This window comes from Cucumis sativus, chromosome 1, assembly GCF_000004075.3.
Source record: "Cucumis sativus cultivar 9930 chromosome 1, Cucumber_9930_V3, whole genome shotgun sequence".
NCBI lineage: Eukaryota > Viridiplantae > Streptophyta > Magnoliopsida > Cucurbitales > Cucurbitaceae > Cucumis > Cucumis sativus.
In genome coordinates this window covers 31,269,633-31,288,085 of record NC_026655.2, presented here as the reverse complement: position 1 = coordinate 31,288,085, position 18,453 = coordinate 31,269,633, and the positions used below count along the sequence as shown (strand labels likewise).

Here is an 18,453-nt window from a genome sequence, read left to right as displayed (position 1 = left end):
AAGGATTGCAAGGTGAGTACAAATGAGGTCCTTGCAAATATTTATAGGCATTTTCAACCGACCTAGGGCCTTAGAAGGACAACTAAGGGAGTTTCTAGAGTTTACATGAAGATTTAGCCCCTTACAATTAAGCCTAGAACATTCTAGACACAACTAGACCTTTCATGACACTTCATGACCATCATTGTAGCTTGTCATGGAGGTTCAGTACCATCCAACATGTTCCAGGGCCTTCTTGGACGCTTCTAGACAATTTTGGCATGTCATGGCACAATTTGGGGCCTTCTAGAGCTGTCTAGGTCATGGGTGGACGATGCAACACGCACATGGAGGTGTCTGGGACCTTTTGGAAGCTTCTGGGGTAGTCTGGCCCTCGAGTGGACACGGGTGGGCGCACCTATTGCATGTGTGGTCTGCACGCACGATGTTGCATTCAGCGTTGGACGTGAGCGTGCGCAACCTAACATGGGCCACCGTCTAGGATGCATGCATGGTTGTGCACACGTGTGCTTGGCTACCATGTGCATGGGCCTGATGGTGGGTGCTGATGTCTAGCGCCTATGGTCGTGTCAATGGGCATCTAGACATGCCATGGGCTGTGCACGTGGGCTGCCATGGGCATTCATCGTTGCACGCGTGCAAGGCCTGTAAGCTATCTTCGAGAGGTAAACACTAGTGTCATAGGCGTGTGTCGTGGTCACTCGTGGGCTGTCTTAGAGCCACATTAGGGCTCCTCCTTGGTCTTGCTAAAGGAGTCGTGGACACATGTTGGTGCAAATTTAGGAGTGATTTTAGGATCAAAATTTTGCATGTGACATCAAGCTTTAAAACTTAAAATTTACAATAATATTAAAAGAATTATTGAAAATATTTATACAAAATGTAGCAAAATTTCATATTCTATCGATGATAGAAACTTCTATAATTTTATCAATAATAAAAAATAAATGAGAGACAAATAAATTATAAAGATCAATAGAAGGCTAATGGATGAAATTTGTGTAATCATTATAAATAAACCAAAATATTTACAAAATATATGTTCCCTACTTTCTTCTCTCTCGATCTCTTTTGTTCTCCTTTTTATCTCTATTTTACCATAAGTTTATTTTCAATTATGAATGAATTAACAGTTTTGGTTTTTAATTGAACTTATTATGCAAAGGTAGGAGTTATAATGGATGAAGTTTGATAGTATTTAATGACTAAACTTACAATACTCTAGAGTATAAAATAATTGTTTTTCAAAAGAAAAAAATAATAATAATCTTTACAATTATTTTTTTCCCTTAATATTTGTTCATTTAATAATGGATGACTCCAACACACAATATGTTATAAGTTTAGGACGGAGACATGAATGAACTAATATCACAACTAAATTAGAGAGATCTTAAATGGATAATAGTATGATTAAAAAAAGACTTAAAATAATTGAAAGTTATTATACCAACAAGGTGCACCTTCTTAAAAGCATGTGGTGAGTACAAAACGGGCTGAAAAAACCGATGTTGGTTTTGGAGATAATCTTCAGTCTTGGAGAAGTTTAAGACAATTAGCAAAAATAACTTCATCAAATCACAAATATGCAAAAGAATGTAGGAACAATTAGGTATCAAATACATATTCTAAATCTTGATATGAAGAATGGATCTAGTTTGGTTAACCTTGGCTTAAGGTCAAGTCCAAAGAAAGGGCTAAAAGGTCAGGAGCTCAATTAGGCTCGATTAACTAAAATAGGATTGAACCCTACAAACACTTAGTAAAAATATTGGGTTGGTCGACCTCCCCACAACCAATCCAAGTTAGATAAGGAAGAGGAATGAGGTGAAGCCTATAAATAAGATCTAGGGGTGCATAGAAGAGGTAAATTCTCTTACCAATAACAAATATTTTCTCATTCTTCTAACTTAAGTATATTGTAGTAGTTGTGGCTTACTCCACACTGTGTCTAGGTTTCTTTTTGTTAGCAACTTAGCTCTCTTTCCCTTAAATACAAATTCACACTACGATAAATTTAGTCTTTCTTGACGCACACAAATTTTGATTTCTTGATGGTCATGGAAAAGACCAAATTTATATATTAAAGAAGGCCAAATTTACATATTAAAGAAGATCAAATTTGTAGTAGTGTGATTGCAGTTGGTTGATGAAAATCAAAATGACAAAGTATATATATGAAATTATTTACAAAATCTTCCATTAATTTTCATGTTTGAAGAAAACAAATTGAATTTGTATTTTTTTTAACTATTTAGTTTATATCTTTTTATATATTAAATATTGATGGAATGATGGGTAGAGTAGAATAGAGTATCCTTTAATGAAGGATAAAAATTAATTTGAAAGTTTATAGAAAGAAAGTAATCAAATTTGGAAGCCAATAATTGTATACAACAAACTCTAACTAATTAATTATTATGTGACCCAAATCCAACCTTCATCCATACCCATACCATCAATCACACAAACAATAATGAAGATCAATTTTATTTTTTTATTTTTATTTTATGAAGAATTGAAGTTTGTAATTATTATAATAAATGAGTTGAAAGTCCACATTCATAATGATTATTTATTGTTTTAGACTTCTAATAAAACCTCCATAGGGAATAAAAGTTAGGTCAAGATACAAAATATAGAAAATTGATGTTTTAACAAATATTGGGACCTTATAATTAATTGTTGTATTTACACTCATAACTAGTTAATTTGTCATAAAAAAATTTAAAATATTAGATAAACATAAACATGTTAATTTCCAAAACATATTAGAAAATTTATTAAAAGAAATTTTAATTACATTATATTTTTCTTTATTTTAATTTTTATATGAAGGGTATTCTATTTTTGACATTTTTTTTTGTAAAGTAAAACAAATTATGTATATATATATGTTAGGTCTCAATTCATTTTTGAGTTTTGATAATATTTATATTTTCTTTAAATGGAAAATTTGTATGAATGACAAAAAAAAAAAAAAATTGAAAATACATATAAATATGATGTATTTTTAAATTTTATATTATATGATGGATAGAATATAAAATTTTACTCTATTTTATAAATATTTTAGCTCATTCTTACTATATTTGAAAATGTTCTTTTTTTAAAAAATACTTTTTAAATTTTAAATTAGTTTTTTTTTATTTAGCTTCTAAAAGCATGGATAAAATGTAGAAATAAAAGAAGTAGATTTAAAAGGATAGGTATTTATAAACTTAATTTTAGAAAGTTAAAATGAAAGGATTATCAACTAATTTATTGGGAATTGATTTTACAAAATATTGAAGTATGCAAACTATTTATAAAATTATTGTTGATTTTTGAAAAGTTAGAGATTTGAAACGTAATTGATTTATAGCTATGAGGAGGGAATGTTTATGGTATGTGACTATTACACCAACTCAAAAAAATGAAAATTTCATAGAAAGAAAATTTGTTTCTTAAAAAGATGAGAATGCCCAAATATTTCGACCTAATACTTTTTTAAGCTAATAGCTTAGAGTAGCTAATCAAGTTTAATTAAATGCTAAAATGTTTTGAATTGAATTGGAATTTAATCCTCTATGTCCCATGCATTTAATTAAAATAAATATGAAATTGTAGACCATTTATAATTATTGTATTATTATTTTTTGAGTTTAACACAAATACATTCATATCTTTTAATTTAAAATATATATTTAAATTGATTTAACATATATTTAAGTTGAAATTTTCAAAAGTTAAAGGAATATTTGCACCCAAAAAACACCTATTTTCAACGTTCGAAATAGTAAATGATCCGAATTTTTAAAAAAATGTCAAATGATCTTTTGTCGATTTTATAAACATAAACATGTGAAGTTACATATTTACCATTTTTTCTCTTACTTCCCAACATGATTTTCTTGTTTCTCCTTCACCGATTTAGCTTTTAAAAAACCTCCAACATAATCTTTCTTCTTCTTTTTTTTAAAGACATGCAGCTCCGACTTTGCATCCACAATGATCGATGTGTGATTAGCTTCAACTAATGATGTGCGATAAAACATAAGAGAGTGAGAGCTTCTCCACAACCCTGCCGCTCTAACCATAGCTAAAGTGAGAGAGAGCGAGAGAGAAAGCAACTTGATAGAACGAGAGAGAAAGAAGACGACCGTTTTATGTTCCATCGATGTTCATAAATAATGGATTATCAATGAAAGCATGCATGAGTTTATTTTAGTAATTCTCATCAAATTTGATGTAAACAAAACGTCATTTTACATTTTAATTTTGGCCTAATTTTCGGGTCATATGTACCAATCATCCAAAGCTAAAAAAATTAACTTATTTGATAGGAACAAAAAATATATTTTTTTTAAAATATACACAAATATCAATTTTTTTTTTTCATTTAAATGTCAACCTCTATATAAATTGCTTCCACCTCTTATTTATGGTACAATAATATTCCCCGAAAAGAAATCTTTCACAAACCATGTTTTTAACTTTTATTTTCTTATTCTTTTTCCTTTTTCAAACCATTATATCAAATAACAAACCTTTTAACGTAGATATATACATTATTTTTTAAATAAAAATGTTGCTAGAAATATTTATAAATACAATACAATACAATATCACAATTGTAATAATAGAATATAATAGATTAATATTTGTGTAGACAATAATAGTTTAGCATGATATCTATCACAAATTAACTACAATATAAATAAACTACTGTAGTTTTGTGAATGTGGTTAGACAAAAATTAAGATCTAAATATATATACTCTACACTTTTGCTTTTCAAATTCTAAACTTTATCTAACATTCTAACATTTTTCTCAACCATAGATTTGAAAGTTTATGAAAGACGATGAAGTGGAAACTTTTGCAATAATCAATTAAGAAGAATTTCTAAAAAATGTAATTGAATGAGGTGCGGTGAAAATATATATATATGTGAATGCAATGAAAGATAGCATCATATGAAGCTTGTGAAAATTAATTGATGACTTACCTCAAAAAAGTAAAAATAAATAAATAAATAACTCACATGTATTTTCTGAATAATAAATTAATAATTGTACTATTTTCTAAGAATTTTAGAGAAGTAAATAAAACCAATAAATTCTGTAGTTAATAATGGAGGAACATTAATGTCAAATTTAATTTCTGGTCGAACCTTTTAGTCAAATAATAAATAATGAGTATTACTCTTATTTGTTTATCATTCATTGTGCCCATAGCTTTTATGTAATGCATCTTTGTTTTTCATACTCATTCATACATATATCTATTAATTAAGTATTCATCATTTCTCTCTTGTATTTTTTTTTTCTTTTCAGTTATGAATTGGCTATGTGATTTTTGAATTACGACAAAACTAATTTTAATCTATTTAATCGGTTTAAATAAGAATCTCGAAATAGACTTCTTCATAGCTTCATATCATCACTCATCAACTCAATTATCTCTGTTCAAAAGTTTCATCCACAATGGAGAGTGGTCTTACCCTAAAAATGAGTTATAAATATAACACATTACTTTATTCAAATACTCCATTAAACTACATATAAATTAATGGGTATTTTTGGTACAATGTAGCATCATCAATGTCTAAAACATTGGAATTATTAATTAAAAGATGATGATCTAAATAAGTAATTCCCTAACCTTAAACTAATTAAACCAACATGTCATTAATTTGGAGATTCTGAAATGGGAACTTAGAGGAGAGGAGAGGAGAGGAGAGGAGAGGGACACAAATAACATCATATATATGAAATTAATTTAATAAGATACATTACTTTAAAGAATATATAAAGGTGGAGAAAGATGTTATGAGCAGTCAACTAATTATAAAACTTTTCCTTTCTTTTAATCATTATTTGTAAACCCTTCCTCTTACTCTTAATTAATTAAGGATTCAAACCACACCATTATTACTTTATTAATTTCATGAAATGCTTCATAAATGCTACATATAACATTATAATATTATAATTGAAAGCTCTTCTATTTGTACAATATATATATATATATATATATATGTATGTATAGACCTAATTGTATAATATAATGATGCAAAAGTATTTGGTAGAATATGGCCTACATGTATCTTTTTGCATTCAATTCAAGTCTTCAATAACAAGTTGTTATACGACGTTTCTTCTTCTTCTTCTTTTTCTAAAATTCATGTTTTCTAAAATATTTTTAATCCTAATCAAAGAAGATGATAAAGATATGTATAATTTGTACTTAGTTGCACACCCAATAATTTTATGTAGAACACTATACATGCAATATAATTGAAAAAAAGTTTATAAAGAAAATGCAAATTAGTATTCAAGGATTTATATGTTAATTGATTTGATACAACTACAACCCTTCAATTTCATTTCGTGTAGGATTTATAAGATTGAGAGCTACTTTTTTGTTTTTTTTTTTTTGAAGACAACAACTTTATAACCTCTCTCCATATTAAAACCTATATCCTAATTAAACCCTAATATATTACATAAGTTTAAAAGTACAACTAAAAAGTTTAATAAGGGTGTGATACATAACAAGAATATGAAAATTATTCAGAAAAAATAAATAAATGTTTGGATTTTTTCAATTATAATAAAAAAATACAAATTATTTACACTTTCGGACAGAAATCACTCAACGACAAAAACTTATTAGATTTGAGTAAACTAAATTTACTTTTTAATACTTTCACTCTTGAACTTCTTGCATATAATCATTTTAAAAGTGGTATGAATAACTAAATCCAAATTCAAATTCAAATTAAGGTTTGTTTCATCACTTTCCATTGTATTGACTTTTCTATATTGTTTTCACCTTTATTAAAGTATGAAAGACTTTCTTTTTTATCCAAATTTACCGCTCTTTTCGTTTGAATTTTGTAAAACTAAATTCTACATCTTCTCTTTCAATTCTTGAGGTTTGAAAACACTTAATTACGTTATCAAATCTTTTTTTGAAAATAATTAATAACAAATTGGTCCAGAGTACATTTTAAGTTGTAATATATTTTCAAAATAAAGTGTGATGACAACTTAAGATCTATTATTATTTGAGTAGTTAATCTAAATATTCAAAGTTTGAAACCCAAGAAATTTAATAGAAAAGACGAATATGCATAACAATGGTTCAAAATGGGTTTGAAAAGCCATAAAACAAGTTATATATCTTTGTTAAAGTATCATACAAAGTTTAATTTGATTTTAGAAAGGTAAAAGGTTTGTTGCAAAAACAAAATTCATATATACGAGATTGATACTGATATAATTTCTTTTATCAGCATTTAAAACATTGATTAAAATACAATTTATACTATAAACAGACTTAATTTAACGTAATTTAATGTGTTTAATTTAGTTTAAAAGAGAAACTATTTTCTTAAGTAGTCTGGAAGCAGAAAAAGTAAAAAAAAAAGAAGAAGAAAAAAGTTGATGGTAAGGTCATTGGCATTTGTATTCTCATCTAGAAATTGATGAGAAGGTAAATCTTTTTTTTAACCCTTTGGGGGTTACTTACAAGTCTGAATCGGCAGAGTATTTGATAGTTACATTCCATGAAAAGTGTAATATTTGTTCGTCTTTGGTTACCTTAAAAGCGATAAAAAGAGAGAAAAATAAATAATAATAATTAATTAATTACATAATTTTGGGTGGTGAAAAAATGAATTAAAATAGAATAAAAATAAAAATGGGAATAATTGAGAATTAATAATCTTTTTAATACACCCAATAAAAATAATAATCTTTTTCTTCTTCTTTTTTAATTTTTTTTATATTTTTCTTTAAATTTTCATATAACTTTTAACTTAAATTGTTTTTCTTAAAAACTAAATTATACTAATTTAAAAAATTCAAATTTTAGAAATATGTGAATAATTGACAAAATAAATTACGAACACAAGATAATGTTAATACGTTTTTAGAATCATTCTATACAAAATTAAAATTTTCTTTTAAAAAATATAAAATTTCAAGAGTGTATTTTTTGTATAATAAAAAAAACACACATGAATAATAATATTAATAAATATTTTTTCTTAAAATTTAAAATGTCAAGAGTAGAGTATTAGTATAACTTGACAAAATAAATACCTCATAAATAAATACAAAGAATAATAATGTTAATAATTCTTATAGAATTTTGTTAAAACCTTCTGGTATTGTAAACAAAAGTAAGATTTTAAACATGACGATATGGAAAATCTCCATTTCTATGAAAATCTTCTTGATCTCGGCTATATCTTTGCACTACCAGGTACATTTTTATTTTTGTTAAATTCATTTTTTTCTAAAGTATTTACATATATTTTGACTAGATTTTTGTGGCCATTCGAAAAAAGAACGAACAAGTCTATTTTCTTGTTTTATGTCCTACCAATATAACAAACAATATCATATTCTCATGTTATTAACCTCAGTTGGATAAATAGTTTTGAAATTGGAGTGTTTTGGTAAAAAGTTTTAGAAGTAAGAATATTTTACTTTAGTAATTGTGGGTTTGTGAAATGGGTATTATTTAGTTTGAATGAAATAAGATGAAGGAATATATAAAGAAGAGTGTGTTTGTGTTGTTGAAATGAATTTGAAAAGAAAGAAAGAATAATGAGAAAAAGAGTTTGTATGGTTGGAAGTGTTTTTCAATTTAATTATCTTAAATAACAACCATTGATGAAGTGCTTTAGTCAAACGCTTTTCCAATTTCAACTTCTTTATATATATAATTAAATAATTAACAAAATCCTTTTGTTTTGTTTTGTATTCCTCTTTCTAACTTTTTTTTTCTTTTTTCTTTTCAATATTTTTCAAATGGGCCGAAGCCCATTTCCTTTCCTCTAACCTTTTATTTATTCATTGGGCTTTTTATATATATATAATTATATATTTTTTGTTTTTTTTGTTTTTGTTTTTCATTTTTGAGAACGAAAAAGAGAAAAAGAGAAATGTATTTAATAATTATTTCTATTTTTTGTTTCTTTTAAAAAAATGAGATTTATTTTTTATTTTATTAACACCTACTTAATTAAATATTAAACAAAAACCTATGTTCTACATTAAACATTAAAAAAAAAAAATTATCAAAACTTTATATCATTTAATACAAAGAAGTCCTAGTTTGGTTGAGACTTTTAGAAGTTTGGTTGAGACTTTTAGAGAAAATATAATTTTGTAATTATCCAACAAAATGTTGAATTTTCCTACTAACAATAGTCCAAGGGTAAAATGGTCATTTGACCATTCAAGTCAAAGTCAAACTTTGACTTTTGAAGTCAAAAGTCGACATTTTGACTTTTTACCATTTTTTCCTCTTAAATAATTATGACCTTCCGAGCACGAATCCATATTCATTTTTCTAAAATTTAAATCATATTTGAGTATAAAGCTGGTCAAAGTTTGACTTTTCAAAGTAAAAAGTCAACAACCATTTCTATCAATTTCGAGCTTCCGAATATGAATTTGTATTCATATTTTTAATATTTAAATCACATTTAAACATAAAGCTCTATCTTAAACTTACAATCGACGACTATATCAAATATATTTATCGATTTCTCTCTCTTTACCTAATTCGAACAATTCAAATTATTCCAACATATTATTCTAAGTTAATTTCATATGAGCTAGGAAGAGAACCTAATGGACCTATAGATCATGGGCTCCAAAGATCCAAGATTAACTAGTTAAACTCTTTTAGATCGAGCTAATCAACATTTGTTAACTAACGGATCATTCCACTAAAATCTCATAGTTGCACTCCCCTCAGTATATATATATATTTCTATCGATCTAATATAACCATAATCAGTAAGTTAATCATTCACAGGTTGTTCGTAATCTTGACTGGGTCAAAATACTAGTTTACTCTGATATTACATCTTGCTCCTTAAGTCCCACTGATCCACTATTGAACAATTGGTTTAAGGTCCAACCTATAAACCGAATCCCTCTCGAGCCAATGAGAGGGTGAGGCCCCTTGTTCAAGACTTGGATTCAGTTCTTAAGTGAACAACTCAAGTGACCCCGTAGGATGATAGTACATAAAGGATACAAAGTCTAGCAGCAAAAGTCAATAAACACCATAGTCCAAAAGCATGCATGTAACAATCATAAGCATGACATGAAACACCAAACATACAAACATAAAACATGCATAATCATATAACATCAGCCATCAACTACACAACTCAACTATGCAGTTTAGCCATTAACACTACATGCTCAGTAAATACATATAGTTTCTCAATTTAGTTCGTCGAAGGTCTAGTAGTAAAATTTCCTACTTGAGATATTAGCTAAAAATTTATTCCCTAGCTAACAGCAAAAAAAATTTCAACTGAGTAGTTTCCAAACAGTAAGGGAATTTTAATAACTCAATTAATAAAATTGATAATGACTAACATTAAAAAGTTTTCTCAAATTAACTTACTCAAATTTGGGGTTGAAACCAATTCAACCTTGATCGTTAAAAATTTCACAACTTAAATCCTCCAAATAAGTCAATTGAACTTTCAAGGAAAAGGATCTACGTTAATCCAAAAGTAGTTTATCATTAATTTTACTTAAATGGTAAAATCACTTAACATACAACTTAATTTAATTCTCTATAAAACATTAAAAATCCAAATAATCTAATTAATTAAATATTCATCCAATCAAACATTTAGTTAATTTCAATTTCCACGAAACCAAACAATTATCATTCAATTTCTCAAAATAACACCCAATAAAACAAAAACTAAAATATACCCAAAATTACCTTAATGTTAGGGACATTACAATGCTAAACCTAGCTAATATTTGGTTCTTCTTCCGAAGACTACATAAACCGACAAACTCAAACACTCAATCAAAACTTTCACTTCTTAACTTAAATTTCTGATATGGGTCTTACATATCTAGAAATGTTCACTTATAAAACTTATAGAGCTTTGAATGTAAGGGCAACAACCTCTCGGCGCCTAATGTCCACACTTGTTCTCCTAATTACTTCTGTCAAGTTGCTTATTGATCCTCCAACCATTGAATCTTTTGTTTCCTACTGTAGATATGGTAATATGCATATTAATACAAAACATTTAGGGTGAAGTTATTTGGTTGTTGGAAGCAAGTTTGTAGGTCTCTTTATATTACTTTTGTGGTGTGAATTATTTGTTAGGCATATTTTTATTCCTTTGCATTCCTAGTGATGTCTTCTAATCTTTTGGATTATTTATCCATTTGGTTCTAACTATTTATGCTTTAGAGAAAGATTAACAAACAATTACATTAGTTATTTTGTCACATTGATGGAATAAAGCATACATTATCCTCACTTGTTAGAGTAATTGGTTCTTTTGTTGTTGATTTCTTTGAACCAATTATTCCTCTACACCTTAACCTTTCACTCACCTTTCTTCTTCCTTTACTATTCTATTTTTTCATATCCTTAATATTTGTTTCATTTTATTAGATAAACAGTCGTTTATAAATATTTCTTAATTCGGTTACCATTTCTAGTTCCTATAAAGTAGGGAAACCTGTAAACAAATGAATAATTATCTCGAAACTATAAACTCTCTATATAATAATATAATATCCTTTGTTTACCACAATAGTAAATAATTTAAAAGGTTCAAAATTGACTATTTAAATATAACACCCCCATTGTGAAGAAGAGCTTTGTTGGAGTATGGTTTTTTCTTACTGTGAATAAGTTTTCACAATGATTGTATTTAGTAGGTGAGATTTTTTTATTAGATTAGGGGTAAGACCATTTTGTAACAATTTCTAGTTTTTTTCATTTTGTTCGTTTTTACCATTTCGACAATTTGAATAAATTTTTGCAGTTCATCCAAAGTAAACATTAGAATGTACTATTCCTTGAGTGGTACCAAAAAATTTGGAACCCTTTGGAAAAAAATGGACTGACTTTTTTGGTTTGTACTCAAATTAGCCCTTTGAATAAATTATCAATTTTTATTTTAAAATTAGAAATAACCTTTGGAGACTTACTTAAATAGAATGATTCGGTAATGGGTTTCACTTCCCAATTATCATTCACCCAACAATCCAACCTACATTACACATATTTAATTCTCTTTTTTTTTTTTTATCCACTTTGCAGAAAAGAATAACTTGGTTGTTGAATCAAATGATTTAAGTTTTAAATAATTATTAATTGATAACGAATAATAGTAATTATATATAAAAATATATATCATTGTATTAAATTGGCCTTTTAGGCCTAACTCCAAATATAGGTCGAATTTGATCACCATAGGTCAACCCAATTTTAAAGAGAGAGATTTACATTGAATACAATTTTTAAAAGGGTTAAAATAGATTTGGAATGGACTTTGAACTGTAAACTTGATGATGAAGTGTTTACCAGCTTAATTTTCAAAAAACTAAACACAAAACAACAAATATAATTACCCTAGACTTTTCTTTCATTTCTAGTCCATCTGGTTTCAAAGTGTTATCCCCATTGAACTTAAGACACATAAAGAAACTTGACAGAAGTAATTATTCATGTTTCCAGAAATAGAAGAAAGAAAAGGAGGCAGGGAAGTGTCCTAAAATATTGAATAGTTAAATTATTGATATGGATATGAACATAATACTATTAGTAGTCTGACTTGGATTCCAAGTAAAATTGATGATATACTACTAAGTAACCTAACCTTAACACCACTAATTAAGCAGTAAATAATTCATTTCCACGTACAGGTATTGACCAACCCCAGGTTCAATTCTGAAACTGAAAAAATAAAAGAAGAAAGACACTACCTAAATGGGTGCTGCACATGTCGTTCTAAAATGCCCTGTTTGGTTGCACCGGCTACAATGAACAACACGTTTCACACGCCCACGGTCTTCCGCTCGGACTCTCCTTTTTCTTGGTCTTCCTGGAGGCCTCAGTGATTTGGGAGGGTTTATAATGACCTCCAGAGCTTTGTTTGCATTTGGATCGTTCTCAGATAATTCCTTCCATAAAGATTTGTCAGGGATTGGATGAATAGTCTGTGAGTATGTCTTCCTATATGTTGCAACCGTGAAACAACTCTCTGTGAATCGATGAACGTTTTGCCTGCAGGATAGGAGAGCTGCCACAGCATGAGCACATGGCAGGCCATACAGCTGCCAGCCCCGACAAAGGCAGCATCGGTTACGAATGTCCACGATGTTTGTTCCTTCGTGAGATATAACTTCAAATTCAGCTTCATTGGCTCGAAGCACTTGGTAGGTACGGGCATGCTCGAGAGCCTCAGCAACACGCCTTTCAGCAGTGGGCACAAGTATTGATGTCCACTGCATGCTAGTTTCACGCCTTTCATTGAACCATGTCATTAGCTGTCTCCTAATGCACTCCATCATTTGAATTATAGGAAGACCAGAGGCTTCTGAAATCCAACTGTTTAAGGATTCAATGATGTTTGCAGTCAAATGGCCGAACCTCGTCCCCTCAAAGTAAGCTGTAGCCCATAGACGAGGGGGAATTCGTCGAATCCAGTACCCAGCATCTTGTGACATCTCTTCGATTTCAAGTACTTTTGCTTCAAATTCAATTACCGTTAGAGCATATGCAGCATCCCAAAGAAGTTTGCCAAGCATTGGATTATTGAACTCTTTACGGAAGCTTTCGCTCAAATGCCTCATGCAAAACCCATGGAAAGCAGTCGGAAAATTCGCTTCCACTCCATCCACGATGCATTTCAGCCTGTCAGATAAGATTGTAAGTCTAGGCATATTTTCGGTATTTATCTCAAGAAGGTTATGAAGCTCAGACAGAAACCACATCCAATTCTCATCATTCTCCTCATCAACAACACCAAACGCCAGAGGAAACAGAGCACCATCACCATCAAAACCAGTGGCAAGAAGTAAGGTACCAAGATATTTGCTTTTCAAGTATGTCCTATCAAGCCCAAGTAAAGGCCGGCATGCATTCAAAAAGCCGTAAATTGATGCCTGGAAAGATATGAAGAGACGTTGAAAACAATTATCGGTTGCATTTCCATAAACTGATGCAATGCTTCCTGGGTTTGTTCTTTTAACCTGTTCACAATACTGTGGCAGTAAGCGATATCCTTCTTCAAACGAACCACGCATCGCAGCCATGATACGCTCCTTGCCCCTCCAAGCTTGCTTGTATGATAAGGTAATTCCATGAACACGGTGAATCTCCTCTAGTATCTCCTTTGGCTTGTAATTAGGATTCTCTCTCAAACGTTGCTCCATGGAGCTAGCAACCCACTGAACAGAAGCTTGCTGGTGGCCAAGATGATTAATGCCACCACATGTATGAGTGTCATGAATTGTTCTAATGGTGAAGGTTGGAACACCTGGGAGCTTTGCAGCATGAATGCGCCATGGGCATCCCTCTGCAGCACATTTGGCCGTAAAGCGAGTTTTATCAGATTTGATGGTTTGAACTTCAAAGTGCAAGGCAATAGCAGTGTCCCTAAGTGCCCTCCTACAACTCTTAACATCAGGGAATTCTTGTCCCACCGACAACTCATATGTAGGAGCTGCCATGACTGTTCGAGCTTGAAGCACAGAAGGGGTTGAAACCATCATTTGAGACTGACTTGTCAAATCATCAACTGTTTGAATTGCAAGTTCATCATTCTGATCCACAGCTAATTCAAGATTATCGTCAAGTTCTTGACTTTCTGAAACAGCTAACTGGTTGTTATCAGACAAAGCTAACTCGTGACCCTGTATAGGGAGAGACAACTGATGTCCAATTGGGTCAGGCTTCCTATCCATAGCTAAATCGCTTTCATGTGCATAATTGTGATCATTGTCCCCTCCTTGGTCATGACTTTGCCCTAAACCCAACTCGTGATCATGGGCGTGTCCCAAACCATCATGATCATGGGAATGTACCAACCCCTCGGTGTGATCATGGGCATGTCCCAAGCCCAACTCATGGTCATGGTTTGACCCCAAACCTAGATGATGCTCATGTGCTTGTCCGAGGTCCAAACTGTGACCCTGGCCAAGACCCATATTATGATTGTGGCCTAACATCAACTGTTGGTTCTGTCCAAGAGCTAAATTGTGGTTCTGTCCCAATATCAGATCATGGTTTGCCATTGAAGAAAAGAAAATGAAAATCACTTGAACAAAAGAGATGTTCCACACCCCAATTAGGCAGCTACAAGTTTAATGGCCAGAAAACACCTAAACTGTATCATGCCAAACCTGTAAAGAGTAACAACAAGAATACTTAAGAAAACATATCACCACCTACTAATTAACCTGTCCCAATATTATAAGTGTCAAGACTAATACCTCAAAAAACATAGCAAAAAAATAAATTCTCTCATGTGATAACATACAAAACAAGATACCAACTTCTCCAAACTTTGATACCCTGAGTTATTTGTATTGGACAAAGATGTTTGGAAAAATTGGAAGATTAACTAAAATCAAATATCTTCAAGGAGATATCACCCCATTCAAATAATTAATGTTAGAAATCAAACATTGTCAATATGAGCATAACCCAATAGTTACGATGTCTCTTGTACCTCTAGAAAGTCCTAGGATGCAAGTCCTCCCAGTCCACATATTTGTTAATATTTTTTTTTAAAAAAAAAAGTTAACGAGAATCAAACATCGAGAATGTGCGATCTTAAAGTATTGAAAACAAAAGGAAAATAAACCAAGAGAAAATTTAAAGACCCATTGTGACCAATGTATATATTCACAAATAAACCCAAATAGGAAAACAATAGTTGTCTAAATCTTACCACCCCCCTCCACCCATAACAGTGAACTGAAGTTTCATAATTTCCTAACCTCTCAAATCAGACTTAAATAAAAATCTATAGCCACCCTCTCAAATGAATCACAGCACTACCAAATGCTCTTAGTTCTAAGCAAAACATCCATTAAAATGGAGCAGCTAAAAAACATGAACTGAAAATATCTTCCATGGCACATAATTTGACAGAAGGAAAGAAAAAGAGGGGGAATCACCCAAAAAAAGGAAAAAACAGAGAGAAAATTTCATACATGAATCACAGCGACTACCAACAAAAAAAATATTATCAAATAAGAAAATAAAGACATTTAGAGCTCCATAACTGAAACTATCCTGTGAGACAAATCTCAACAATACCAGCTACTCCTAAAAAAGCGAAAACAACTATCAAACAAGAACATAAAGATCATAGTACATTTAGAGCTCCATAATTTTCTCTTCCCTCAATTTAACTGGAACTATTCTGCAAGACAAAACTCAACAGTACCAGCTACAACTAGCTCGAAAGAAGTTCCCACGAGCTCAAACACCCATCAAAATAGCAGTTAAAGTCTTAAACTGCTAAAATCCTTAATGGGATAAAACAGGAAAGAGAAAGAGGGAGCGAGAGAGAGAGAGGGAGAGTAACTTTCCACACAGGAATCATGATGTTACTAACAGAACAGCTATCTAAAATGAAATAAACATAAGATTAAAATTGAGAAAATCATAGCTGTCTCTTCTGAAGTCTGAATTTAAACTGAAAACAAATATCAACACCCATACACTTGAATCTCCACACAACAAGTTAGCCAAAGCTCCAAACACATTAGCTCAAGCAACCGTTAAAGTAAGAAAAAAATCCAGAATGAGAAAGAAGCAGAGCGAGAGAGAGAGAGAGAGAGAGGAGAGATAAAGAGTGTACCTGAAAGAAACCGGAAGGGCGAAATTGAAATCCCATGAGACAGCTTTAAGAAGGAAGTGGGTATTGGAGAAAAGAAGAGAATGAAGAAAACCCAGAAGGCAGAGAGGGAAAGGATTAGGGTTGAGAAGATCGGAGAAGAGAAAAGAGGAATTTGAAAAGATGGGTTGTTGAAGGTTTTGGCGGGTAATTCAGTTGAAGAAAATCGGAGAAGGGCAAAGAAGGGATGAGGAAGAAGAAGAAGGGTGAAGGGAGATTGGGGAATTACAAAGGGCAGAAGAGGGAGATGAGATTTGAGGGATGAGAATGGAAATACAGACTCTGCGGCTTCAACAAAAAAAGAGGGTATTTACGTCAAACACATTAGGGTTCTTCCCTTTCTCTTTGTCGCAATTACTGTTATAACCTTCTCTTCCCACTTCTCTTCTCTTTTCTTTCTTTCTTTTCTTTCTTTTTTTTTGAGGTTGACTTTATTATTATTCTTCTTCTTCATTTTTCTTTTTGGTTTCATTTTTCCAAGATTAGATCATACTTTTGCCTATAGATTTCAATTTTTCTAAAAATTTTATGTGATTTAATTGCATAAGTTTTATTTTCATTAATTTTTTTATTACAAGAGATATGAAAATTTGAACTTTTTGGAATTATGTTCACTTTGACTTATTTGTACAATATAATCAAATTCAAAGTATTAGTAAAAATAGAACAATGTAAAAAGTTACAAATATGTATAGCAAAATTTAGATAACTGTCAAAGTCAATCAACGATAGAATATTTCACTAACAAAAGTTTATCAGTGATATAATAAATTAATCATAGATTTTCGTCATATTTAAAATGTTTTACACTTAATGGTTAGTTTTTAACATGTTATCGATTAGGATGGTTTTGTTTTAATGTTTAATTTGAAAATTGTTAATTGATTTTTGTCTAAAAAATAAAATTTTAAAAGATACCTAACAAGTAAATAAGAGATTAAGTTTCAAGAATATTCTTTTTAAAAAAGAGAAATAAATATAGAGAAATGGTCAAAAATAGCACATCTAAAAACATATTTACAAGTTATAGCAAAATATGAAATTCTGTGAATAACAAACATTTGATAGACACCGATATCCTTTTATTAGTTGTATTGATAGTTAGTGATAGAAGTTTATCAATTTCTTTCAATTATAAAATCTAAAAAATTTACTTTAGCTTGTAAATATTTTAATTTATTTTGCTATTTTTAAAAATGTCTCATAAATAAATAAATAAGGGATTAAAAAATGAGTCTTTTAAAAAATATAACAAAATGTTAAAATATTTACACTAACAACAATTTCAAAAACGGAAAAAACTCAGAGGCCCACAATGAGAAATACTAAAAATGTCCCGTGACTAATTGACACTCATCGAGTAATATATTCGAAAAATAATCATTTTGATTTGGTTGTTTTTTTATGTGTACAATTGTTTAGATTTAGGTAGTTAAATTAAATTTTTTTTTCTCGAGATCTCTCTACATAATCGTTTAGAATTGGCTTTTTTTTTTTTTTGTACACGATCTTTTATATTTGGGTTTATATTTGGTTACCAAAATCTAAACAATTTTTTAAAGATTATTTGGTATAGTTTATATTTGGCCAAATCTAAACGACGTTTTTTTTTTCTTCAAGATCCTTTATATTTGGTAGACGAGAACAATCAACAATTGAAATAAAAAATATATCTTTTATATTTGGTACTCGATCTTGACAGTTTAAAAAAAATGGCAGAAGAAGAAAGAAAAATGGCAGAGAAGAGAAGAAAGACAACGA

General features: G+C 30.1%; 1 protein-coding gene across 1 annotated transcript; it reads right to left on the bottom strand.

Moving 5' to 3' along the window:
* Positions 1–12,548: 12,548 nt before the first annotated feature.
* LOC101203810 lies at positions 12,549–17,011 on the bottom strand. The gene is made up of 2 exons (XM_004142527.3): positions 16,657–17,011; positions 12,549–15,187 (listed from the first exon to the last, which is right to left on the bottom strand). The coding sequence occupies exon 2, from the start codon at positions 15,077–15,079 to the stop codon at positions 12,767–12,769; it is 2,313 nt and encodes a 770-aa protein (XP_004142575.1). The 5' UTR covers positions 15,080–15,187; positions 16,657–17,011; the 3' UTR covers positions 12,549–12,766.
* Positions 17,012–18,453: the final 1,442 nt, after the last annotated feature.

Excerpts from the sequence above, each read along its gene's own strand:
- LOC101203810 (XM_004142527.3), bottom strand. The coding sequence starts at position 15,079 with ATGGCAAACCATGATCTGATATTGGGACAGAACCACAATTTAGCTCTT.